Consider the following 27,584-nt stretch of genomic DNA (forward strand, 5'->3'; position numbering starts at 1 on the left):
TTTTCCAAAAAGAAATAATGTATAAAGGAGGGGGTTATGGGATTTCCTTCATAGTCGCAGACATAATCGCCTATATTATCCTAGCCTATATCAATGCAATACATGTACACCCAATATAATACTCGGTCGTTCATTCTTAACCACCTGTGTTCTCTTGCTACAGTGCCCTCTCATTCATTATCCCATCACCACCCGTGCCCCTTCCTCTCCGGATGTTAGAAATCCGACCACCTGTGTTCTTAATGATCCCTTCGCACGAGTTATCGTGACGCACTGGCTGCTGGCAACGCCATTGGGTCGCGGTGCCAGGTTAGGGTGGGGCGTACGGCGCGTCGCGGATGACGTCATTCCGAAAATGGCCTCGCGTATGTCAATAAAAGGTCTAAATACAATTCGCGCGTTGTTCCTAAATGGCGTACCAAAAAAACGCGTAAACCTAGGATTGCCTATATATCTCGGTAGTGGGGCCTTACCTGGTAAAATAAAAACTGTTTACTTTACGTTGCCCAGTTAGCGAGGCTAAAGACGCTTCGCAGTGGCGGATACACACCGGTGGGTTGCCTTGTGAAATTGGTGGAGGCCTCGTGTGGTCCGTGGGAGTGTGAGCGGAGAGACTATGCTCATGGCCCGGTTCTGGGTAGGAGTTGGGTGAGTGTGGGTAGTGGGTGGGTGTGTTTTGGTAGGAGGTGGGTGGATCTGGGTAGGGGGTGGGTGGAGGAGGGGTGTGGGTAGTAGGGGGTTGGTGTGGGTAGGGGGCGGAGGTCGGTAGGGGTAGTGGTGGTGGCGTTTCAGTTGAATGCAGGGTTGGGGGTGCCCCCGGCAGGCCGCCGAGCGAGGAGGGGGCGCCGCACGCGCACGAGGAGGAAGGCGGCGAGCAGGATGAGGCCAAGGCAGAGGACCCCCACGAAGAGCAGCGCGCCCAGCAGACCCCCTGCGAGCCCGTCGAGCGCGGGGCCCCCCAAGGTGTGGCGGTCCCCTGCTACTCATGCACGGGCATCCACAGAGAGATGTATGCAGGGAGATTACCACGCACACAAGGATGGAGAGACACACGAGCGCACGCAGTGAGATCTGGTGCTGGTTATCGTGTTGAACTTCATCGCAGCACCGGCAAAATGTCACGGTTCTAGAATTGCAAATGTCGTGGGTTTACTCTTCAACGCACCGGTGTGCTGAACTATTAACTAATCTCGACGTTTTGTTTACGTGACAAACCTTACAAATCGGCTGTGTTAGGCGATCTAACCCCCAAAAAATATTTAGTGTGGATTTATCACAGTAAACTGCAGCTCGGCTAAATGAGAAATAGATGTGGGTTTGGTCTCGTGAGTCGTGGGAAGGTTCTCCTGGCGGTGTTGCATCCCTCCCACTTACGCATCTGGAGGGCGTCCTTCAGGTCGAGCTCGTCTGCAGAGACAGCCAGGACGGGGGGACATGGGGACACCGTCGGAATGTGAACCACAGAGTGCTGCGCACAGCACAAGCTGCTTAACCACTTTCTGCATGTTAACGTATTGGCGGTACCCCGGTGGTGCACGGTATAAAATAAAAACAAACACAAAAATCGTAATAATGATTTATTTTCCCACAATTTTCAACTCCCGATCAGAACATCATTTGTGGCGATGCGTCAAAATCAGTTCTTGTGTCTTAGCAGTCAGAGGACGAATGTTACAAGCGGCTGAACACAAAGCTTCACAGTCTGTTGCCGATAACGATTGTTTGCTCCGTGCCCCAAAGGCAGATTCGACTCGTGCCCTAGACTTGGTCAAACGGTTCCTCGATTCAACGGACCCAAATCAACGGTCAATGTTGACCATTTTTAGAAAGTCTCAGTCGACTGAATAAACCTTCGAATCGCGTGAAACTTGGCGACAGGGTTAATGAAAGACTAATAAACAGATTTGCTAAATTAAGATTTAGATTATAGACTGTTTTAAGAGGACCGGTGTGTTACATTGCACTGGTGTACCACCAATACGTCCATTCAATAAAATGGTTTTTTCCCCATTTATTTTTTACAACTGCGCTGTCAGCATAATGACACGAGATTTAAGTGTCAGTTTTAAAACTCTTGTGGTTTGGTGGAGAACGACCCGCGGAATGAGATGTCACAGAACTACCTCCGAGCACATTGAGAGGTCCATGGCCATTGCCATCTATTAGACCAGGGGTCCTCAAACTTTTTAAACAGGGGGCCAGTTCACTGTCCCTCAGACCGTTGGAGGGCCGGACTATAGTTAAAAAAAACTATGAACAAATTCCTATGCACACTGCATATATCTTATTTTGAAGTGAAGAAACAAAACGGGAACAAATACAATATTTAAAATGAAGAACAAGTAAAGTTAAATCAACAAACTTGCCAGTATTTCAATGGGAACTATGGGCCTGCTTTTGGCTAATGAGATGGTCAATGTCCGGTTCCATATTTGTCGCTGCTAGTCGTAACAAGTGATGCAAGTGTGCATCCGTTAGTCTAGATCTGGTTGGAGATTTCAAATGTTTCATTCTGGAAAAAGTTTGTTCACAGACATAAGCGCTGCCAAAGATGGTTGCCATTTTGAGTGCATGGTTCCTGAGATGAGGATATGTCTCAGAGGGGAGAAATGCATAGAAATTATGAAGGCTGCTTGACTTGAATGCGTCTTTCAGAGAGTCACAATTCTGCAGTTCAGCCAGTTCCATTTGGTAAATTGTATCCACATTTTCAATGTCAATAGAAAATGGGTTACGGAAAAGCTGTATGTCCTGTTCATGGAGATGAAGCTCTTTAAATCTAAATTGGAACTCCTTTTGCAATTTTTCCAGTGAATGCAACCAATGGGTTTTCCGCTAACAGATTTTGAGTTGTGGGGAGATGGCAGAAGTTTTCCTCCTTCACTTGTTTGATGAGGAGGCCTAATTTTACTTCAAATGCTTTGACATGTGATTGCACATCACAGATGAGCTTCCCCTTTCCTTGAAGTTGCACATTGAAACTGTTGAGTAGCTCTGTTACATTTGTCAGAAAGGCAAGGTGCCATTTCCATTCTGCATCATTGAGCTCTGGTACTTCTTTGTTTTTTGAAAACAGAAAAGCTGTAATCTGTGGAAGTAAGTCATAGAAACGTTTCAAAACTCTCCCTCGACTCAGCCAACGGACTTCTGTGTGGTACAGAACATCTCCATAGTCAATATTTAGCTCAGACAGAAATTCCTGAAATTGTCTGTGGTTTAGTGCATGAGCTCTAATGAAGTTAACAGAGTCCCACTTCAGTGATGTACTACACAGCGCTTGTTGGTGGATGAGGCAGTGTATGGCTATTGGATGAGAATGGTTATGTTTGTCCATCTCTTGGTTAATGCGAGCAATTACTCCTTTCTTAGACCCCACCATGCTAGGAGCACCATCAGTTGTCACACTGGCTAGTTTAGCCCAGTTCAGCTCCAAACCATTCACAGTTTGGCAAACCTTTTCATAGATATCCTCTCCTGTAGTTGTTCCTTTGATGCTTTGCAGTGCAGCAAGCTCTTCTGTGACTTTGAAATAGTCATTCATCCCACGAATAAAAATTAGAAGTTGTGCAGAATCACTAACATCATTGCTTTCGTCGAGTGCCAAGGAAAAATAGGAAAGTTTTTTTTGTGGAGTTTTGCAAATGCTGATAGAAATTGTCTCCCATTTCTTCAATCCTTCTTGTAATTGTAGGTCCTGAAAGACTCACTGTACTAAATAAATCGGCCTTCTCTGGACACATATCTTTGGCAACAGAAAGAAGGCATTCTTTAACAAATTCTCCCTCAACGAATGGTCTGCCAGTACACACTATTAGCTTGGCAACTTGAAAACTTGCTCGCAGTGATGAAATATTTAGCTGCTTCTGCTTCACAAAAGTATTTTGCTGAGTTGTTAATGTATTTTTCAGTTTTTATATTTTATCTTTTCTCACTTCTCCGACCAAACAATCATATTTATCTTTATGTTGAGTTTCATAGTGTCGACGTAAATTGTATTCTTTGAACACAGACACTATATTCTGGCATATCAGACACACAGCTCTTTCCTTGTACTGCATGAAAAAGTAATCATAAGTCCACTGTTTTTTGAATATCCTACACTCCGAGTAATTTTTTCTCTTTCTTGACATCATTGTTTCCTAGGGAGTCAAAATTGCTATTAGTAAAATACCAATATATATGTAGAGGTGTAATTGTGTATGGGAGCGGATGGCCAACAAACACAAGGGGCGTGGTTAGGGCCGTACACATAGGAGGTGCTCACACCGACGTCCGCACCTGCATCCCCCACGGGCCCCTCCCGGGGGCCGAGTACTATAAAAGGTGGTGAGCCGGAGGGCTCGAGGTCGAGGGTATCAGCTTTAACCAGCGAAGACGGAAGACCAGCTAGCATAGGCCCCGGAGCTCCCCTGGCTCGCTGTCCTTATCAGGGCCGACCAGGGCAAGCCGGTGGCGTGGCCCCGAGAGCCCAGACTGACGAGCCGGTCTGGAGACTCAGGGTGCCGGGATCCCAGCTTGACCAGGGCTGGGATAGGTAGCCTCCCCTAGCTCCGTAGTGGAGGACTTGGGCGTAGGTTAGCGGGGTTAGAAGTTGTGTATCCCTGTAGCCGAGTGAAGGGGACGATACCCCCTTAAGTATTGTGTGTACCCATTACTGTGCACAAGTTGGTGTCAATAAATAAGTGTGCCTCCGACCCTGTCGTCAAGCCTCCTGATACTTACTACATCTGGGGTCAGAAGTAAAACGTTCAACGATGGACACACGAGGGACGACACGTACCAGGGAGTCGGAGATGGAGGACACCGCGGCCGAATCGCCACCAGAGATGGCCGAGGTCGGATCGGAGCAGCCGGGGCCGAGTACACCCGCGCTGCTACGACAGGAAGGGGGGGATGCGTCGGCCGAGAGACTTCGGCTGGCTCACTCCCGCCTGGCGGAGCTGCTCTACGCTGCGGCCGCCGCGTTGGAAGAGATCACGCGGCTGGGGGCTGGAGGGGCTGCGCGGGACGACGACAGCAGCCGACGCGCGGCGACATTTCCCGCCACCCCGACGCGGCTCGCGGTTAAATTTCCCGCCATCACTACAGTGCGGGCAGAGGGCGGGGCCGGCCCGTGTCAGGTGACTGCTGAGGGCCAAGCACAAGCCGTGACATCATCAGCACCGGCCAGCGCGTCAACATCAGAGCGACCGGCGATGCCATGCTCGCAGCCCGCCCACACTGTAACATATGCTGGGAGCGACGGAGCGCGATCCGCAGCCACGGACGTCGCGTTACAGCAGCGACTGCCGCCTCTCAAAGAATTCGTGGGCGCGGACGGAGACTGGGGCGGCTTCAAAAGGCGGTTCATCGCTCATCAAGAGATGGCGAACTGGACGGACGCCGAGGCACTACGCGCGCTGCCGGCAATGCTGGACAACGACGCCCTGGCTACCCTCACCTCGGCGCCTAAGGAAAAGCACGCCACGCTGCACTTGGCCCTGCAGCTGCTGTCAGCCGTCTATGGGCCGCCTTCGGACTGCAGGCAGCTGTTCCACGATCGGCATCGGGGTGCCAACGAATCGCCCCTGGCCTTCCGGACGGCTCTCCTGGCCCTGGGAAAGGCAGCTTTTCCGCGGATGGACGAGGAGGGAGTGGACGCCATGGTGGCTGAAAAGCTGCTGCTACTCGCTGATGAGCTGGACGTCGCCGTCTTGGCTCAAGACGACGCAGAGATGTCGTCCCTGCTGGTCGCGCGCCACATCCACGGGGGCTTGCGGTCCCTGCGTCGCAAGGCCGCCAAGGGGGTGGCCGGCCATGCCATGGCGGCCACCACCCTCCCATCGGAGGAGGTCTGCGGGGTGGAGCGGCGGGGGGAATAGAGATCGGCGGCACCACAGGCTCGGAATGGACCGAGCCGCCAGGAGCAGCCCAGGCCATCTGGGGCGCTCACACGCTGCTACAACTGTGGCCTGCAAGGCCACGTTGCTTCAGGATGCCGGGCTCCCCGTCAGCGCGGGGCGACACCTCGTCAGGACGCCGCGCCGTCTCCACCCAAGCTCCAGCAGAGAAATACGGCGAGTCGTGGCACCTCACACGTTTGGCCCATGCACACATCCGACACACACTCACGCGCTCAACTGAACAGGGCTCGAAAATCGCCGGCCGTTGCGCCCGTTTGTTCTGAAATGCGGCGAGCGCTCCAACCGGGTCAGTGGTCGGAGCTCGCCCATCGTGTCGTTGCAGCGTCGGCGGGATCGTCGGTTGTGGTCGGTCATATTGATGGGGTAGAGGTGCGGATTTTAATTGACACGGGCATCGGCGACCATTATATCTGATTTGATTTATAACATCCTTCCCGTTCAAAGTCGTCCCTTGCTCCCCGTTGACGTGCCATGCTATGCTGCTAACGGGGGCTCGCTGGGCATTATTGGGCAAATCCGCGCCAAAATTTGCATTGGAGACATTAAATTATCCGGGCCTGTTTTGGTTTCCTCCTCACTCACGGTTCCGTGCCTGTTGGGGACGGATTTCTTGGCCAAAATGCCCATTCGTATCTTGATTGACCAGGGGTGCATCGAGCTCCCGTCGGGCTGACGTGTTACATTTTTGTCTTCCCCCACCACGGAGCGTCGGGCGTTTGCCACCGTGCAGGCGCTCGTGACAAAAACTGTGCGCGTACCCCCGGGGGTGCAGATGCTCGTCCCTCTTAGGTTGCGTCGGCCGTTTGCTGAAGGGGTTGCGGATCGGGGGGTCTTGTTGGGACCATCTCGGGCCGGGGTCAATGGACCCGATTTGCTAGCGGCTCAGACCATGGTGAAAGGGGATGGGGACCCCTTCATTGCAGTCCTTAATGTAGGATCGCGAACGGCCGTGGTTCCTCAAGGGATCGTGCTTGCACACGCAACGCCGGTACCCTATGAGGAACCACTCGTGGGTCAGGTAAGCACCGATCCTCCGTCGCGACCGCATTCGGACTGTGATGACGGATGGCTGTATGCGCTTTGCGCGGGATCAGTGGACCTGTCCGACTCGCAGCGTGCGCAGCTGCGAGTTCTCCTGAACGAATTTGCCGACGTTTTTAGTCAACACAAATTTGATATTGGTTGTACTAAATTGCTGCGACACCATATTGACACGGGTGACAGCGCGCCAATCCGCCAAAATCCCTTTCGGTTGAGTCCCGCCGAAAAGGATCATGTCAAATCGGCTGTTGATGACATGCTAGCCGCCGATATCATTTCCCCTTCCAACAGCCCGTGGGGCGCGCCGATCGTTTTGGTGAAAAAACACGACGGCTCACTGCGGTTTTGTGTCGACTTTCGGCGATTGAACAAACTTTCTGTGGCAGATGCGTACCCGCTTCCTCGAATGGATGAGTCGCTCGATGCCTTGGCGGGGGCGCGATTCTTTTCCACCCTCGATCTACTATCTGGATTCTGGCAGCTTCCTCTGGATGACGAATCAAAACCTAAGACTGCTTTTCGTACACCGCAAGGTCTCTTCCAATTTAACCGCTTGCCGATGGGCTTACATTCTGCGCCGGCAACATTTCAGCGGTTAATGGAACTGGTCTTGGCAGGCTTGCAATGGGATTCGTGTTTAATTTACTTGTACGATGTCATCGTCTTTAGCAAATCCTTCGAGGAACACCTCCAGAGGTTGCGTGCTGTTTTTCTCAAAATGCGGGCTGCCAATTTGAAATTTAAACCGCAGAAGTGCCATTTGCTCCACGAATCGGTGCGGTATTTGGGTCACATTGTTGGGCGCTCGGGGATATCCACTGATCCCGCCAAAACGGAATGCGTCAGCTCCTGGCCGACTCTCACCTCGGTGGGAGAGGTCAGGAGTTTCATTGGGTTCGCGTCGTACTATCGGCGGTTTATGGCTGACTTCGCTACGATCGCGAAACCATTGCATGCCTTGACGTCCAAGGGAGTCAGGTTTCATTGGGGGCCGGAGGAGGAGGCTGCTTTTAGCGCCCTCCTGAATGCCCTGGTGGGGGCTCCGCCGTTGAATTACCCCGATTTCTCACAACCCTTCTTGCTCGATACAGACGCAAGTAACACGGGCATTGGGGGCGTGCTGTCCCAGCTCGTTGGGGGCGTAGAGCATGTGGTGGCTTACGGTAGTCGGGTACTGTCTCCAGCGGAACAATGGTACTGCGTTACCCGTCGGGAATTATTGGCAATTGTTTATTTCATTCAGCAGTACCGCCCGTATCTGTACGGTCGGCGTTTCACCGTCCGTACAGATCATGCGGCTCTACAGTATGCTCTGCGGGTTCAACAACCATCGGGCCAGTTGTCTCGATGGTTGGAGATTCTCCAAGACTACGACTTTGTCACCACATATCGTAAGGGCGTCCGCCACACGAACACTGACGCCCTGTCGCGGTTGCCACCCACTTCAGAGTGCGCTTGCCTCTTAGGTTCGGGGCGTTGTAGGCCCCCGAACGTCTCCACCGATTCGGTCCTCGTGGCCGCCACCGATGCGCCTTCGGCTTCGGGTCCTATCGAGCAAGAAGGGAGGGATTTGTTGCTGGGGTTGTCGGTCGCGGAATGGGGACGCCTCCAAATGGAGGACACCTCCCTCCTCGCTCTGCGCCGTCGCACCGGGGGGGTTGGTCAGGGGGTGGCGAACGTTGACTCGTGGGGGTTGTTCCAGGGTCTTTTAATGCACTGGGATGGAAAATCCCGCCGCCAACGGCTCGTGGTGCCTGCAGCATTAAGGGGTAAGGTGGTATGGGCTGTTCATGAGCGGCTTCTGCACTTGGGGGTTCACAAGACCTTTGCCACGCTCCAGCTCGATTTCTTCTGGCCGGGCATGGCAAAGGACGTGGGGGATCTCCTGGGGTTGTGCACGCAATGTGCGCAGCGGAAGCCACCTGCAAGGGGGTCCAACCCTCCGCTGCAGTCCATAAAGGTTTCCCGGGTTAACGAGCTCGTTGCTCTAGACATTCTCGGGCCATTTCCCGCTACACCCAGGGGGAATAGGTATTTATTGACAGGGGTCGAATACTTCACGAGATGGCCTATGGCCTAGCCCCTGGCCAACCAGTCGGCGGCAGCCATCGCGGAGGCCTTTGTCCAGGGCTATGTCCTCGACAAGGGTGCTCCGGAACGGCTGCTTACTGACCAGGGTAAGAATTTTTCGGGGAAACTCCTCCGCGAGGTGTGCGACCTCTTGGGTACGGAGAAAATTCGGACCTCCCCGTATCACCCACAAACTGACGGGATGGTGGAACGGCTGCATCGGACCATCATGTCTATGCTGTCCCAGCAGGTATCGGAATCCCAGACCGATTGGGACCTTCGCATTGCCGGTGTGTTGCAAGCCTACAGGATGGCTCCTCATGCGGCCACCGGATTTTCCCCTTTCTTTTTAACGTATGGCCGCGAGGCTAACCCCCCTGTGACGACCCAGCTGAAGCTCTCGGCGCCTCAGGCGAAGTCTACATTGTCCGAACACGTTAAATTTAATATCGGCAAATTATCTGAGGCGCGGGAAGCGGCCGTGCAAAATTCTGAACTCCGCCAGCAGGCGAACGAGAGGCTTCGGCTGGGGCGGGTACATGTGTTCAAATGGAAACCAGGGGACAGGGTATGGTTGCACTGTCCCCAGGTGCTGCTGGCGACCTCGTCAAAGTTGGTACGGCCGTGGCGGGGGCCCGTGGAGGTCGTACAGGTCTTGCGGCCGCAATGTGTATGCGTCAAATGGGGGAGGCGTCGGTGGTACGTGCACCCCTCAAGGTTGAAACCGTTCATTGCGCCGCCCGTGGTTCGCACACACGCACGCATGGCCAAACGTGTGAGGGGTCCGCCGACTCCCCGACGTCGCTGCTCTCGCCTAACCTGACATCAACTGTGCCATCTCCAGGTGCAACTGGAGTGACGGCTCCGCGACCGCCAACCCCCCCCGGGGGGGTCGGGGGTCGCTCGGCAGCGGCACCAGACTCTCTCGCACCTGGACCGTCAACAACCGCCACTGAGCAGGCCGGGACGGGCCCTTATGACGGGCCCGCCGCGAGAACGCGCGCCAAAACGCGCAGACTATTGTGAGGTCGGCCGTTGGGGGGCCTTTGCGGACGAGGGGGGGAGGCGCCTGGGGCGCGTGTATATATATGGTGGTTTTACGGAATGGGGTATTTATTCGGGAGGGTGCGCCGGGTTATTTTTTTTATTCTCGTTCTTCTTCTACCTGTTTCCTGTTGTTGTTGTTGTTATGGTTGTCATTGTTCTTGTTAAAATTACGCGAGGCACACACGGGTTTGAGCAGGGATGCACCTTTATTCTGATTTTGTTGCAGCCGGGGACGGCTGCGAGCTGTACAGGGGGGGGGGTGATGTAGAGGTGTAATTGTGTATGGGAGCGGATGGCCAACAAACACAAGGGGCGTGGTTAGGGCCGTACACATAGGAGGTGCTCACACCGACGTCCGCACCTGCATCCCCCACGGGCCCCTCCCGGGGGCCGAGTACTATAAAAGGTGGTGAGCCGGAGGGCTCGAGGTCGAGGGTATCAGCTTTAACCAGCGAAGATGGAAGACCAGCTAGCATAGGCCCCGGAGCTCCCCTGGCTCGCTGTCCTTATCAGGGCCGACCAGGGCAAGCCGGTGGCGTGGCCCCGAGAGCCCAGACTGACGAGCCGGTCTGGAGACTCAGGGTGCCGGGATCCCAGCTTGACCAGGGCTGGGATAGGTAGCCTCCCCTAGCTCCGTAGTGGAGGACTTGGGCGTAGGTTAGCGGGGTTAGAAGTTGTGTATCCCTGTAGCCGAGTGAAGGGGACGATACCCCCTTAAGTATTGTGTGTACCCATTACTGTGCACAAGTTGATGTCAATAAATAAGTGTGCCTCCGACCCTGTCGTCAAGCCTCCTGATACTTACTACATATATACAGCGCTACAAAAACAATATACCAGCAATAACTTTGCCCACACAGAGACATACAGACTGCACTGCCCATCAATGCAGTCTGATTGGGGGAACTCCGCTTTTACCCCAGGCTCACACTGGTGCGGGTGCCATTAAAAAGTTAATTACACCTGCAGTTTTGTTCACAGATAGCAGCCCAATGAGTGCTCACCAGCGCAGCCCAATTAGTGCTCACCAGCGCAGCCCAATTAGTGCTCACAAGCGCAGCCCAATTAGTGACCATGGGCCGGATAAATGCCCTCGGTGGGCCGCATGTGGCGCGCGGGCCGTAGTTTGAGGACCCCTGTATTAGACAAATATGACATCATTGGAAGGAAAATAAGTTTGTCCACTTGTGAGTTAGTCTGTTAGTGACGGCATCTGAGTTTATATTCCCGTTGTACTGGGTCACCTCAGTGCTCATTTGTGACTGCAAGGAACTGGTGGGGGGGGACTGTGGCATTGATTGTGATCCATGGGGGAGAAAAACAACTCATGAATGGAATTGGCCAAACATCCAAATACAGGACCACAGAACTTGGGCAATGGTTGGTAATGCCGGGGTTCTCAGAATCTGAATATGTATTTATACTGGAGGAATCTGATAAGCTATGAAGCTGTTTTTCACATGTCCAGCAGCTAAACTGAAAACTAGTTTTTATTTTACCAGGTAAAGCCCAATATAATCCATCATGGGCGTAACCAGACTAGATTCTGTGAGCAGCTCACAGATCCTTGAAATATCAGCGACAACGGAGGGTGGAGGAGTGGTGCTCACAATAACGAGCGGAGCGCCAGGCGGCTAAAATGTAGCAAGGTGGCATAGTAAGGAGCATAGACAGAAGATCTGCCAGTCATCTCAGTCTATAGTTTAGACTCTGAACCCTAAAAACTAAACAATTTTTCTATTTTTCAAGGTAAGTCCCACTGAGCTATATCGCTTTTTCAGAAGCGACCTGGTCACAAATTATAGCAAAACGAAGTGGCTCATCATGTGGAGATTTATAGTAGCGAAATACTCCAAACGCATGTTTCTAAATGAGGAGGGAAAAACCAGAGGACCCTGAGAAGAATCCATGCGACCACGGGGAGAACATGCAAACGTCAAACATAGAGGCGTTAAGAGTCCACGTGGATTTTTCTCCGGGTGCTCCGGTTTTTCCCTCTTCATTTAGAATCAACATCACGCGTCTAGAGTAAATTTCCACGTGATAAGCTACTTCGTTGAGCTATAATTTGAGATAGCCAGGTCACTTTAAAAAAAATCAGCTACATAGCTCAGTGGGCCTTACCTAGTAAAATAAAAAATATTTTAATTAAAAAAAAATAGTTTTAGTTTCTAGCGTGCCTATGTGCGTGTGTGCGCTGCACTACAAACCTGGCAACCCCGGCCAACGGCAGTGACAATTATCTGAACCGGTTCTGGGCCTCCTCTCGGTCGACTCAGCCTCAAATGAGTACCCGGCGCATTGTGAAAAAAAATCGCCACTGGGAAGACAAAGGCGGCCGGGCGTAGTGTTGGCCACCCACCCCCTCGTGTGTCGTGCCGGCCTTCATAGGTGCTACTCACTAACAGCACTTGCCCCAACAGTCCACGGGGGATCTTTGTCTTTTGTTGTAAGCGGCACGTACCGTTACGCGTCACGATGGGTCCCGCGCTCAGCGTGGCGATGTCCCTGTTACTGCCTCCCCCCTCGGGGGGGTTCTGTGCACGTGAGGCCCCCCTCCTCCAGCGCGAGCTCGGGCAGTTACTCTGCGGGAGACACGCGACACGGCACGTGCGGGCGTGTTTGTGTGTACACGCGTGTGCACGTCTGTGTATCGGAACATGTCCTGGGTCGACGCAGCCTCAAATGAGTACCTGGAGCGGTGTGCAAGCATCGCCACTAGGGAGACAAAGGCGGCCGGGCATGGTGCTGGAAACCCACCCCCTCCACGTGCCGTGCCGGCCTTCATAGGTGCTCACTAAAAGCACTTGCCCCAACAGTCTATTCAGGCTAAACGGGGGATCTTTGTCTATCGTGCACGTCTTGAAGTGTGTGTGTGTGCATGTTTCTTCCTGAGAAGAAGGGTGACCAACACCAGTGTTCCAGGAAAGTTCCTGACAAGCTTTGCCTTGCCAGGCACGCTGACGAGAGGCTTACGGAGCCTCAGCGTATAGTTTCAGTCTGGGGCAGTCCTCTGCACGTTTTTGTTGGGGTATCTGACCCTCTGCTCAGTCATGAAAGTGCCTTCATGATGGTGGGCATGCCCGGGTAAAACTGCGTGGCCGAGAGTCAGAGCCATTCCCTGTTCACCTTCGAGTGCGGCAGGGATGGCCTCTGGCACCTGACACTCTAACACCATCTTGATTGACGATCGTAGTTAACAATGATTGGCACTCATCAGGTGCCTGTCACAGCATTTCGAGGCGCCATTGCGTGGAAATGATCAAAAACGAATCAATAAATAACGGCGGGGGGGGGGGGGGCTGGAGAGGAATGAAGGTGGTGATAGAAGAGAGCGAGCTCCTCAACCAGGGGGCACCAGTAGGGAGTTCACAACTGGGGGGGGGGGGCACCAGTAGGGAGTTCCACAACTGGGGGGGGGGGCACCAGTAGGGAGTTCACAACTGGGGGGGGGGGGGCACCAGTAGGGAGTTCACAACTGGGGGGGGGGGGCACCAGTAGGGAGTTCCACAACTGGGGGGGGGGCACCAGTAGGGAGTTCACAACTGGGGGGGGGCACCAGTAGGGAGTTCCACAATTGGGGGGGGGGCACCAGTAGGGTGTTCCACAACTGGGGGGGGGCACCATTAGGGAGTTCCACAACTGGGGGGGGGGCACCAGTAGCGAGTTCACAACTGAGGGGGGGCACCAGTAGGGAGTTCACAACTGGGGGGGGGGGCACCAGTAGGGAGTTCCACAACTGGGGGGGGGGGGGCACCAGTTGGGAGTTCCACAACTGGGGGGGGGGGGGCACCAGTAGGTAGTTCACAACTGGGGGGGGGCACCAGTAGGGAGTTCACAACTGGGGTGGGGGCACCAGTAGGGAGTTCCACAACTGGGGGGGGGGGCACCAGTAGGGAGTTCCACAACTGGGGGGGGGGGCACCAGTAGGGAGTTCACAAGTGGGGGGGGGCACCAGTAGGGAGTTCACAACTGGGGGGGGGCACCAGTAGGGAGGTCCACAACTGGGGGGGTGGGCACCAGTAGGGAGTTCCACAACTGGGGGGGGGGGCACCAGTAGGGAGTTCACAACTGGGGGGGGCACCAGTAGGGAGTTCCACAACTGGGGGGGGGGGGGGCACCAGTAGGGAGTTCACACCTGGGGGGGGGGCACCAGTAGGGAGTTCACAACTGTGGGGGGGCACCAGTAGGGAGTCCACAACTGGGGGGGGGCACCAGTAGGGAGTTCCACAACTGGGGGGGGGCACCAGTAGGGAGTTCCACAACTGGGGGGGGGGGGGGGCACCAGTAGGGCGTTCCATGATCACCGCAAGAATGCGCCCGATGATGGAGGTGCACACGGAAAGTGCGCTCCATCGGCAGACCGTTAAGTGACGTCGCGAGTGCGGGGCGGTTTTTGCCGACCCGCGAGTGTCTGCGGGTCGAGGCGAGGCCTTCGCAGCGGCTGGGCGTGTTCCTCACCGGCCCGAACGAGGGGCAGTCAATCTCGCGGCAGAGGCGTGTGTTGCAGTGCAGGAAGATGGTGGAGAGGTGTTGGTGCTTGTGGCGCACGAAGCGGAACACCTCGAACGAGAACTTGGACACCTGGCTGCGCGCGTTCTCGATGATCGTCGTCTGCGGGTCGCGCTTGCAGCTGCAGAGATGCACAACAAAATGAGACGAAAACATCCCCCCGTGTAGCCTTTTAACAGACTGTTGGGGCAAGTGCTGTTAGCGAGTAGCGCCGATGAAGGCCGAGACGACAGACACACGAGGGGGTAGGTGGCCAGCACCACGCCCATCCGCCTTTGTCTCCCTTGTGGCGATGTTTACACATCACACCTGGTACTCATTTAAGGCTGAGTCAACCTAAGGGAGGGCCAGGACCCGTTCAGACACACAGAAGACAAAAACAGACACGCACAGACATGTGCAGACAAAGATCCCCCGTATAGCCTTAACAAAATGTTGGGGCAAGTGCTGTTTGCGAGCAGCACCGATGAAGGCCGGCACGACAGACACACGAGAGGGTGGGTGGCCTAGCACCACGCCGGGACGCTTTTGTCTCCCGAGTTGCGATGTTTTTACACATCGCTCCAGGTACTCATTTGAGGATGAATCAACCTTGTGGGTAGGCTCAGAGCCGATTCAGACAATCATCAATGGCGGTGTTGGTGGGAATCAAACTCGGGTCGCTAGGTTCGCAGCGCGGCGCGCTAACAGCTGTGCCACCTCTCCCCAAGTGTCTCACGCAACAAACGCACAGTAAGAGAGGTGCACGCTCGATGACACAAAAACAAAGATGTCCCGTATAGCGTCAAACAGGAACAGGAGCCGTCGGGCTTTCACTGGACAGCAGTGGGGAACATTGAGTGGAGAACAAATATAAAATGACTTCATTAGTCTGCTCTTATGAATCCATATGTAGTGGCGTAACGGGCCCAGGGTTTGCAAACAGCAGTTGCATTATGTACGGGGTTGCAGACAGTGAGGTCAGCTCAGGATAAGCAGGTGCAGGCGGGTAGCCTTGGTGATAGCAGACAGAGACGCCAGCAATTAGGGAAAGAGGCAGTGATTGGCTGGCTGCAAATGCAAACGCGGAGTAGGTGCCACGGAGGCGAGAGATAGTGGCGATAAGGGGGAGAACACGTGCGTGAGGCGTGGGGAGGCCGCCGGCTTAATGAGGGCCATCTGGGGGCACTTAATGAGGTGGGGGATAAAAGGGGAACGTGTGAGGCAGTGGAGTTGAGTTGGTTGGAGTGAAGACAAGAGTGAATTCAAGAGAAGTCCGGGAGCCCGCTCTCCACACCTCGTCCTCTCCAGCGGTGTTGGATGATCCCACGCTGGAGGCACGGGCGAGGTTGGAGGAGTGAGGGTAGACAGGCTAGCAGTAGAGAGGCTAGCGAAATCCTAAGTGTGAGGGTGACAAGGCTAGCAGTTGAGAAGCTAGCAGAGTATATAGTCAGCAAGTGGAATCCTAAGTGTGGGTGTGATCAGGCTCGCAGCAGAGAAGCTAGCGGAGTGGATAGTGAGAGGCTAGCAGTGGAGAAGTTAGCGGAGTGTATAGTGCAGGGGTGGGGAACGTCTGGCCCGCGGGTCGTGTAAGGCCCGCGAAATTATTTGGTCTGGCCCTGCCAAGGCAACCGCAGGCGGGACTCGAAATTCAATAAACCTGGAAAAGCAGTTGCGAGTAGCGACATCATCAATACCAGCTAACATCATACACCTCACCAAAAAGAAGCAGTTCCAGCCATCACATTAGGGGTGAGTTAATTAAATGTTTGACCAAATATAACAGGCAAATTTTTAAGTTGATAATTTTGTATGGCCCGCGAATGATGTTATAAATATCCAAATGGCCCTTGGCAGAAAAAAGGTTCCCCACCCCTGGTATAGTGAGAGGCTGGCAGTGGAGAAGCTGGCAGAGGGCAACGTAGCAGGCTAGTGGAGCGAGAGAGAGCGAGCGGAGTGTAGCAGACGAGCAGTACAAGAGGAGGAGTTGCGACGGAGACGCGTGGTGTTGAACGCGAGGAGTTCTGTGCCAATAAAGTGACACAGGAGAAAAGAAGAAGTTGTCCGTGTGAAATAACACCACCACACATACGAAAGATGAAGATTGCCACGCGGTGGGACCCAGCGCCCGTCACACTGTCAATTGGGGTAGGGTTGTCCCGATGTCCAGGTTTTAACCGGACACTCCGGATATTAACATCTGTGTTCGGGTGGCAGGAATAGATTTTTATTTATACATATATACATTAATATTGTCATTCAAGAACCCAGAATACAAAGTGGATTTTAAAAATAGGGGAGGTGGGGGGAGAAAACAGCTGGGTAATGCGTAACAAACTCGGCGCAATGACACCCTAAAAAATGTAGGGATCGATCGGCGGACGTCTGGGCTCAGCTGCCCTACCGCGGTCAGGGTAACGGTCAGGAGCAGCTTAGGAGGGGGGGGGGATAATGTAACTCAACAAAACCATAAATAAAGTAACGTGAGCGCGATGTCCAACTTCGTCATTCTTTTCATCTCCCAGGAGCAGCACTTCACCGTTGTGCGAACAGAAGTGGTGCAGTAGGAATTGAGTGACTTCATTTTTTTTACTTTACGAAGATCTGACAGACCCCTCCGGCTGCCTGAGAAATATGTGAGGGTTTATGCCTCCCCCCACCCCCTGGCCTTGCCTGAGGAAGAGGTCATAGCGGGTGATGTCGCTTGGGTTGCCGGAGGGAGTCGCGTAGCAGTAGTCGAGCAGCACGTGCCACCTGTAAAGATAAAAGACAAAGACCCCATGTATAGCCTGTAACAGACTGTTGGGGCAAGTGCTGTTAGTGTGCGGCACCCATGAAGGCCGGCACGACACATGATGGGATGGGTGGCCAGCACCATGCACCACCGCCTTTGTCTCCTCCAGTGGCGATGTTTATGCATCACACCAGGTACTCATTTGAGGCCGAGTTACAGTGATGTCACCACGGTGCTTGCGCCATTCTAAGTGAGCCTTGAGGCCACGTTAATTGTCGAAGGCTCACTGGCAGGAGGTCATGGGACAGACCCAGGTGCCATGGGTTGAAATGCGTATTCAGCCAATTGAGTAAACAGTCCTCGAATTACGAACATAATTAGTTCCTGAAATCCGCAAGTTGAACGGTTTGTAAATCGGAACACAATATGAAATCTGTTACAATTCAACAAATAGGGAAGCATTGTTAAACTCATTACATCTTGCGGAGGATTGCTCCTCTGAACAAAATAGGTCCGCAGTTCAGTTTTCAAATGCAAGTTCGCGTTTTAAGTCGATGTCATTTTATTATTCATGGACGCTGGTTGCGTAACTATGGGTGTTCGTAAGTCGGGCGTTCATAGGTTGAGGACTGCCTTATTTGGCTGCTATAAATGTCCACATGATAAGGCACTTCGTTGAGCTATCATTTGTGGCCAGGTTACTTCTGAAAAAGGGCTACTATAGAGTTCAGTGGGCCTTACCTGGTAAAATAAAAATAGTTTTACTAAGTTTAGACTGAGATGACTGGCAGATGTACCATATGTGCTACCTACTATGCCAACCTGCTGCATTTTAGTCGCCTGGCTCTCTGCTCGTTATTGTGAGCGCCACCCCTCCATTGTCGCTGATATTTCAAGGATCTGTGAGCTCCTCACACAATCCAACATGGTTACACCCAGGATTGATCATAGGCAGGCCAGCCTGAATGTTTTCTACCAAAGCAAATGTTCAAGCATAGAGAAGGGAGGGCAATACTGTGACCGAAAAGTGCCAGAGCTTCATATGGAGTGATAAGCCAGATAACTTCCACACAGCGTTACGTAGCTAGTGAACATATAAAGCCGCCCTACTGATTCAGAGTGAGACATCCGCTGTCAAACAAGAGTTGGCCATAAGCGCACTGCCCGAAGTGCTGAAACTTCTTGACTCTCCCCACAACTGAAACATAACTCAAGGGGAGTGGAGGGGGTGGAACATTCGATGACACAAAATACCCAGCCAGGTTCCAGGTCCAGCAATAGCTTCTCCAACTCCTAAGAGTAAGCAGCAATGACCAGATCTTCAGCATACGTAATATGGTTGAGCCATAGGGAGTCAACCCTTGACCTCATCCCAGCATCAATCACAATCTCATTGTATCTGTAGCAGATGGAAATTCCTCGTAGGCTTTGGCCATGTCAACAAAGCAGAGGTATAGGTAGGTCCTGTTGAAATTCTCTATACCTCTGCTGTAGCAGATGGGTTTGAAAATATGGCATCCATGCAGGACTGCCCTGGCCTTAGCATGTCTGGCAAGGCGATGTTTGAATAATCCTTGCCAGGACACTTCCTAGAATACTGAATACGAAGATGCCCCAGACGTTATTATCAGTACGATCCCTCTTATAACTTTACAAGAAGGGGGACTCGACTGATGAGGGCAGTCACCGGGGCATCCTTCCATTCCTGCAAAACACACACAGCCTGTGGTCCCAGCAGTTCCGATGATGTCATTCAGGGTAGTCTTGTAAATAAAAAAATGCCATTGTCAATAATTCAATGGGAAATCATCATCTCCTCATGCTTTACCCGGCGTAGACTCTGCATCACTCTTTGCATCGCCTAGGTAGATGGTGCATCAGCCAGCCCCCTCAAAACCCTCATAAAAGACGTGATCTTGGTGTTGAAGGCGTTGATGGTGGTAGATTGTTAAGTGATGATGATGGGATCGAGGTGATGTGGTAGAGCAGTGAGGGTGGTGCCGGTGAGGTGTTGATGTTTGTGAGGTGATTGTAGTCATGAGGCGTTGATGATAGTCCACACCTCCGATTAGCACGGTTGGCTACGTATGGTGCGAAAGAGGTTCAACATACACATATACATAGTGAGGCGATGGAGAAGTGTTGGTGGTACGCTTGTAGCTGGACTGTCCACTGCCTCACCTCTCATCTAGGTTCTTGGCTCTCACAGCCGCGTAGATGCGCGTCTTCAGCTCCAAGCCCCGGCTGGGTATGTGCAGAAGCTCCGAGTAACTCGAGTCCTGGAGAAACACGGGTAGACATGGGGGAGACACAGGTGAGAGACACGAGAGGGAGAGACCAGGAGACTGGGGTTACAAAGGAGTGACACATTGGAGGAGACACGGCAGGAAGACACTGGGAGACACAGGGGTGTCAGAGATATCACAATCTATCCCAATCCTGCACGTAAAATGATCTGATCACTCCATCTCTGCGGTGGTTGTCCTGCCGGGCATGTTCTCGCCATCCACTGTTATTCTTTTACCAATCCAATTCATCACCCAAATATCACCCAAATATGGTTAGGTCTTGAAATATTCATGTCAGGGCTCTACGACACACTCGACCACTATTGAGTCGTGACATAGCCAAAACGGGGGCGTGTAGCGGAGTATTGACAATGCTCTATTATTGCAACTCACTACTCTACGGGACGCCTAGCAAAAACATTACCAAGCTGCAGCGTGTACAACATTCATTGGCACGTGTCGTGACGGGGACTGCAAGATCCAACCGTGTCTGTCCTGTGCTAGCTGAGCTGCATTGGCTTCGGGTTACTTAACGGATACAATATAAGGTCGCACTCACTGCACACAAAGTGCTTGACACAAATGAACCACAATACCTTGCTGAACTCGTCAAGGAGCATAAAGCATCACGCAAACTCCAGTCATCCTCGCAGTGGCTTTTGGCTAACCATCGAACAAAAACGGTCATCGCATCGCGTGCTTTCAGATCCGCTTCTGTGACCGTCTGGAATGCTCTTCCGATATTAGGAAGCCACTGGAGCTATGCTACTTTTAAATTTAGATCGAAAAATAATTTATTTAAAACTGCACATTAAGCATGGTTGGCTACGTATGGTACGAGAGAAGTTCAAGATACGTGCATACACACCTTGTAAAGAGATGTCTCCTGCACATGCCGTTTACTTTCCTAACAATAAATATGTTTCTCATTCGACAAAATTTTTCATGTTCTATTCTTGTGAATGGCAACATTTTGAGGCACTAAATGCCAATGTTGAGGTCTGCTGGCCACGAGAGGGTTTCAAGAGAGACATTGTGTAGTTTTTCTTTTCCTCCTCCATTGAAAAAGCACAGACGACAGTGGTTTACTTTGTGGGTCCATAGCCTGGGCTGCATAGCCACAATCAGACTGCAGGTGCACACTAACAGCACTTGCCCCGAACAATAGTGTCGCGGTTAGAGTGCTGTGCTTCGAACCCGGCGACTCGAGTTCGGCCAATACCAGTGACGAATAACTGAACTCTCTCCAGTGTTGCCGCTTGTTCGAAATGTAGAGACCAAGTACTAGGAAAGCACTTGCAAATGGCAACATCGCCCCTCGCACTTTCCTGTTTTTTCGCCAGCCAGCCCAGGCCTCCCGGCACACTGGAGCTGGCTTCTCATTATTGCTGGGGACGTCGAATTGAATCCAGGCCCGTTTTTCCCTTGTGGTGGCTGCGGCAAGAACGTCAATGCAAATTCTATCCAATGCAACGGTTGTAAAGCTTGGTACCACAAACACCGCACTACTTTAGCCCGCATCCCCAGTTCAAATTCCGGCTGGTTCTGAAAATATTGTGCATCATCCACTCCAACAACTCCACCTTGCACAACCACACTAGTGTAATAAAGCTGGTTGAGGAGACTTCTGGAATCTGTCTTTTATTCAACTTGTATTACAGCTTTCATTCACGCTGCTGATAGGCAGCATGAGAGGGACAGATAGAGAGAGAGACACACTGCCACGTGGCAACCCGGAGCCCCGTTCCCGCGTGGCACTTTCCTCAGTTCGTTCCCGTTCTGACCACGTGTCGTTCGTCTCCACCCCTATTTAATACCCGGGTCACGTGGTACGTTTCCGCCAATCCTCGTTAGCGTCCATGGAATATTTCAGGCCCCCTCGTAAGCTCCCGGGACCACGACTCATCTCCCCATTGGCTGTGGCCAAAGCCAGCAGAACCAATCCTTACAGCTGTCACCTTTCCATTACGTCAGGGCCACGCCCCTAGGCTTCCCCCCATTAGCTATAAACCAGGACCGGCAGAGCCAATCATCATGACGAGTTGTGATACGTCAGTGAGCCGGATATATCCTCACATTACACTAGCACCACCACCTCATCCATCGCAAACACCATTTCAACCACAACAAAACGTCCACAACAAAAATGACCTAAAAATCCTTCAACTAAACATCAACGGCATCAACAACAAATCTCTTGAACTCAGCACCTTCCTACAACAAAACTCCATTCATATAGCCAACATCAAAGAAATAAAATTAAAATCCACTTCTCGCCTGCCCAACTTTCAAAATTTCACTTTCCTCCGTCGAGACCGACCAACATCTGGTGGCTGTCTAGCTTTCCTCATCCATAACAGCATTCAATTTGGAGAAATTTAAATCCCAATGCCTCCTTCTGATATCACCACAGAAGTCTTAAGCATCCGTATCAAATCCCATATATGTCCACTGACTAGAATCAATGTCTACATCCCACTGACCAGTTCTTGCCTTCGCAACTATCAGTTCAATATAAATCGACTTTAACCAAATAACGACTCAATTGTTATTGGAGATTTCAATGCCCACAACAAACTTTGGCACTCTTCTCTATCAGATGCACGTGGTGACCTCTTTGCCAATATCTTGAACGGCTCCCCCTATGGGGTACTCAATGAAAATAATCAAACCAGAGTTCCGTCATCTGGCCCTTCATCCTCACCCGATATCTCAATAGCGTCAGGAAACCTCTTTTCATCAATTGACTGGCAAGTCTTTACGGCCTTTGGATCTGACCACCTACTGATTGTGTTGACCCTCAATGCCACCAAGCCTTCACAAACTCCTAAAAACCGCTTGTATTACAACTTCAAAATAGCCAACTGGCCACTTTTCACTTCAGAATCAGAAGCATTATTCACCGACAACATCAACCATATCCACACATCCGCACATAACTCTGAAAAGATTTTCAGAAACATCATCGCATATACCACCAAGCACACCATCCCGACGGGTTGCTACAAGCAACACCTTCCCTGCCTCCTTAAAGAAGCCTCAACACTAATAAACCAACGAAACACTATAAGGACTAAAAATTCTACATCACCACAAATCCCAGCCTTCAATATTGAAATCACAAAGCGAATCAATCAAGCCAAAACAGAACGCTGGCACGAGTTTGTTGAATCTTTTGACCACCGCCAAAACTCATCAAAACTTTTGAAGACCATCAAAGCCTTAGACGGACACTTCAAATCGCCACCCAATTATGCAATCACTTTCAACAACAAATCCGTCATAAACAACAATAACATTGCCAACCACTTTAACAAACTTTTCAAATCAGTCGTCCCACACTCTTCCAATAAATCCACCCGTCAAAAAATCCGTCAAATCAAGGAACTACCACTAAACGACGCCCCCCAATTTAGCTTTCAAGAGGTGAAACTAGCTATCATTTGTGTATCAGGTATCCGCATCTGCCATGGTTTGTGCAGATACGATTTATAGGTGGACCATGAGCTTTGTGGAAGGTCAGACCCAGTGATCTTCTGTGTTGGGTCTATCACAATGTGTTTGTGAGTTCTTCTTGGTTCTTTCGGTAAAGTCACGTAGAAGGGAAGTAAATAATTTATTAAAATAAAACATAATAAAATAAAAATTCTCACGACGTTTCGGCCACAACACAAGCAGCCGTCCTCAGCTGAAGAAACAGAGCTGTCGGAAAGACAGCGTCCTGAGGACGGCTGCTTGTGTTGTGGCCAAAACGTCGTGAGAATTTGTATTTTATTATGTTTTATTTTTATTATTTCCCTTCTACGTGACTTTACCGAAAGAACCAATAAGATGAATCCCTGCAGTCACGAATGCTTTAAATCGATGTTTGTGAGTTCTTTGAACTATATTTCGCTCTCCAGGCTTAATCGGGGTTGAATTTGCATTCAGGTTAAGCACATACGTGTTAAAGGGTTGTGTGACTTCAAGCAATGACGAGGTCCTGATGAATGGGAAGGCCAGTGTTTTCCTCAATTCGCAGGACTTTCATCCAGCTAGCACCAACTAGCTGGATGATAGTATGGTTGCTGTTGTGAGATTCCAGCTCCACACATCGTTTGTGAGAAAAGCCTGGTTCATTTTAGTAATAGCAAGGGTTAACGTTTATTTATTTGCAGGGGATTTTCAGTTTTGACTATGACACTAGAATATAATTGCCCATTCTTGCAAATGATGATGTCAAAAAGGTCTTTAATGATCACATTACAGCAAATGGACTCTGAAAAATACACAAATATATGAGCAGTTGATTTAATAGGATCAAACCACCTCCTCAGTGCAACATGACCTGATAGTGAATGTCATGAGCACTTTATTATCCACCCACTTAAGAATGATTAATGTGAATACACTAACTTTAGTGATGAATTAATATACTGGAGTTTTTTTTTTACAGAGGTTCTCAAAGAAAATTAATCCTCGCTGATAGTGCACGGGGTTCCATTGAGGCAGTTGGCGTAAATTTTGGTCAATCCCCGGTGGAAGATAGGGCACCTCGTAATGCAGCCTCCTGCCAATGAAAGCCTCTGACTGTAAATTTATCATCGGCTTAGATTTCACTCAGCGACTCCCACTTTACGATTTTTCTGCTGATCCAGCTGCTTCTCATTCCCACTACCGCCCAGTGACTCTTAACAAATATCCCAGGCTACACACCCTTCTACGAACATAATCCCCGAGCTGTTAATTGGATTGTATGCCGATGATGTATACTCACTGTCAAAATGAGTGCTCATTTTCACCCTGTCATGTGGGAGTGGCTGGCCAGGAGCAACTCGCATTTATTAATAACATCCCTAGCAGGCTGATATACTGCAGTGGTGCGTTTATTAACTTATTTACTGCATTCAGTCGAGTGTGCCTGTATTCAAACGTCATTTGGAAGGTGGGGCGAAGATTACTAAATCATTATGGATTATGACAGGTGTCATTAGTATGAGAGTGCATAAGCTCTTTTAACGGAAGGTGGAATTCCTAATTAGTGTTGTTGTACACACTCAGTAACTCAAATTGATTACTCATGGGCAGCCGTTGGTATCTTTCCAGTATCTACTGAAAACATGTCACAGTTGCTGATGCTACACCATACAATTTAAATTGATATAGCATCTAAATGAGATCACATATCAAGATGCTATACAGACACACAGCATGCTCTGTATATAATAGTTTAATGATTCATTAGGAAAATAATAGATTTTCCGATAACCACCCCATTGGCTGTGGCCAAAGCCAGCAGAACCAATCCTTACAGCTGTCACCTTTCCATTACGTCAGGGCCACGCCCCTAGGCTTCCCCCCATTAGCTATAAACCAGGACCGGCAGAGCCAATCATCATGACGAGTTGTGATACGTCAGTGAGCCGGATATATCCTCACATTACACTAGCACCACCACCTCATCCATCGCAAACACCATTTCAACCACAACAAAACGTCCACAACAAAAATGACCTAAAAATCCTTCAACTAAACATCAACGGCATCAACAACAAATCTCTTGAACTCAGCACCTTCCTACAACAAAACTCCATTCATATAGCCAACATCAAAGAAATAAAATTAAAATCCACTTCTCGCCTGCCCAACTTTCAAAATTTCACTTTCCTCCGTCGAGACCGACCAACATCTGGTGGCTGTCTAGCTTTCCTCATCCATAACAGCATTCAATTTGGAGAAATTTAAATCCCAATGCCTCCTTCTGATATCACCACAGAAGTCTTAAGCATCCGTATCAAATCCCATATATGTCCACTGACTAGAATCAATGTCTACATCCCACTGACCAGTTCTTGCCTTCGCAACTATCAGTTCAATATAAATCGACTTTAACCAAATAACGACTCAATTGTTATTGGAGATTTCAATGCCCACAACAAACTTTGGCACTCTTCTCTATCAGATGCACGTGGTGACCTCTTTGCCAATATCTTGAACGGCTCCCCCTATGGGGTACTCAATGAAAATAATCAAACCAGAGTTCCGTCATCTGGCCCTTCATCCTCACCCGATATCTCAATAGCGTCAGGAAACCTCTTTTCATCAATTGACTGGCAAGTCTTTACGGCCTTTGGATCTGACCACCTACTGATTGTGTTGACCCTCAATGCCACCAAGCCTTCACAAACTCCTAAAAACCGCTTGTATTACAACTTCAAAATAGCCAACTGGCCACTTTTCACTTCAGAATCAGAAGCATTATTCACCGACAACATCAACCATATCCACACATCCGCACATAACTCTGAAAAGATTTTCAGAAACATCATCGCATATACCACCAAGCACACCATCCCGACGGGTTGCTACAAGCAACACCTTCCCTGCCTCCTTAAAGAAGCCTCAACACTAATAAACCAACGAAACACTATAAGGACTAAAAATTCTACATCACCACAAATCCCAGCCTTCAATATTGAAATCACAAAGCGAATCAATCAAGCCAAAACAGAACGCTGGCACGAGTTTGTTGAATCTTTTGACCACCGCCAAAACTCATCAAAACTTTTGAAGACCATCAAAGCCTTAGACGGACACTTCAAATCGCCACCCAATTATGCAATCACTTTCAACAACAAATCCGTCATAAACAACAATAACATTGCCAACCACTTTAACAAACTTTTCAAATCAGTCGTCCCACACTCTTCCAATAAATCCACCCGTCAAAAAATCCGTCAAATCAAGGAACTACCACTAAACGACGCCCCCCAATTTAGCTTTCAAGAGGTGAAACTAGCTATCATTTGTGTATCAGGTATCCGCATCTGCCATGGTTTGTGCAGATACGATTTATAGGTGGACCATGAGCTTTGTGGAAGGTCAGACCCAGTGATCTTCTGTGTTGGGTCTATCACAATGTGTTTGTGAGTTCTTCTTGGTTCTTTCGGTAAAGTCACGTAGAAGGGAAGTAAATAATTTATTAAAATAAAACATAATAAAATAAAAATTCTCACGACGTTTCGGCCACAACACAAGCAGCCGTCCTCAGCTGAAGAAACAGAGCTGTCGGAAAGACAGCGTCCTGAGGACGGCTGCTTGTGTTGTGGCCAAAACGTCGTGAGAATTTGTATTTTATTATGTTTTATTTTTATTATTTCCCTTCTACGTGACTTTACCGAAAGAACCAATAAGATGAATCCCTGCAGTCACGAATGCTTTAAATCGATGTTTGTGAGTTCTTTGAACTATATTTCGCTCTCCAGGCTTAATCGGGGTTGAATTTGCATTCAGGTTAAGCACATACGTGTTAAAGGGTTGTGTGACTTCAAGCAATGACGAGGTCCTGATGAATGGGAAGGCCAGTGTTTTCCTCAATTCGCAGGACTTTCATCCAGCTAGCACCAACTAGCTGGATGATAGTATGGTTGCTGTTGTGAGATTCCAGCTCCACACATCGTTTGTGAGAAAAGCCTGGTTCATTTTAGTAATAGCAAGGGTTAACGTTTATTTATTTGCAGGGGATTTTCAGTTTTGACTATGACACTAGAATATAATTGCCCATTCTTGCAAATGATGATGTCAAAAAGGTCTTTAATGATCACATTACAGCAAATGGACTCTGAAAAATACACAAATATATGAGCAGTTGATTTAATAGGATCAAACCACCTCCTCAGTGCAACATGACCTGATAGTGAATGTCATGAGCACTTTATTATCCACCCACTTAAGAATGATTAATGTGAATACACTAACTTTAGTGATGAATTAATATACTGGAGTTTTTTTTTTACAGAGGTTCTCAAAGAAAATTAATCCTCGCTGATAGTGCACGGGGTTCCATTGAGGCAGTTGGCGTAAATTTTGGTCAATCCCCGGTGGAAGATAGGGCACCTCGTAATGCAGCCTCCTGCCAATGAAAGCCTCTGACTGTAAATTTATCATCGGCTTAGATTTCACTCAGCGACTCCCACTTTACGATTTTTCTGCTGATCCAGCTGCTTCTCATTCCCACTACCGCCCAGTGAC

The 27,584-nt window shown here is 50.2% G+C and overlaps 1 protein-coding gene across 1 annotated transcript in view; it reads right to left on the reverse strand.

Annotated features, from left to right (window-relative positions):
- Nucleotides 1–788: 788 nt before the first annotated feature.
- ZPLD1 (zona pellucida like domain containing 1) overlaps nt 789–27,584 on the reverse strand; it is a 121,683-nt gene continuing 94,887 nt past the window's right edge. The window contains exons 8-13 of the mRNA XM_078882413.1: nt 19,468–19,565; nt 17,226–17,306; nt 14,466–14,694; nt 12,526–12,646; nt 1,375–1,407; nt 789–979 (exon numbers count right to left, since the gene is read on the reverse strand). Coding sequence (XP_078738539.1) covers nt 789–979; nt 1,375–1,407; nt 12,526–12,646; nt 14,466–14,694; nt 17,226–17,306; nt 19,468–19,565 — 753 coding nt within the window. The remainder of the gene's footprint in view (nt 980–1,374; nt 1,408–12,525; nt 12,647–14,465; nt 14,695–17,225; nt 17,307–19,467; nt 19,566–27,584) is intronic.

The sequence above is a fragment of the Lampetra fluviatilis genome, chromosome 65 (genome assembly GCF_964198595.1).
Source record: "Lampetra fluviatilis chromosome 65, kcLamFluv1.1, whole genome shotgun sequence".
Lineage (NCBI taxonomy): Eukaryota > Metazoa > Chordata > Hyperoartia > Petromyzontiformes > Petromyzontidae > Lampetra > Lampetra fluviatilis.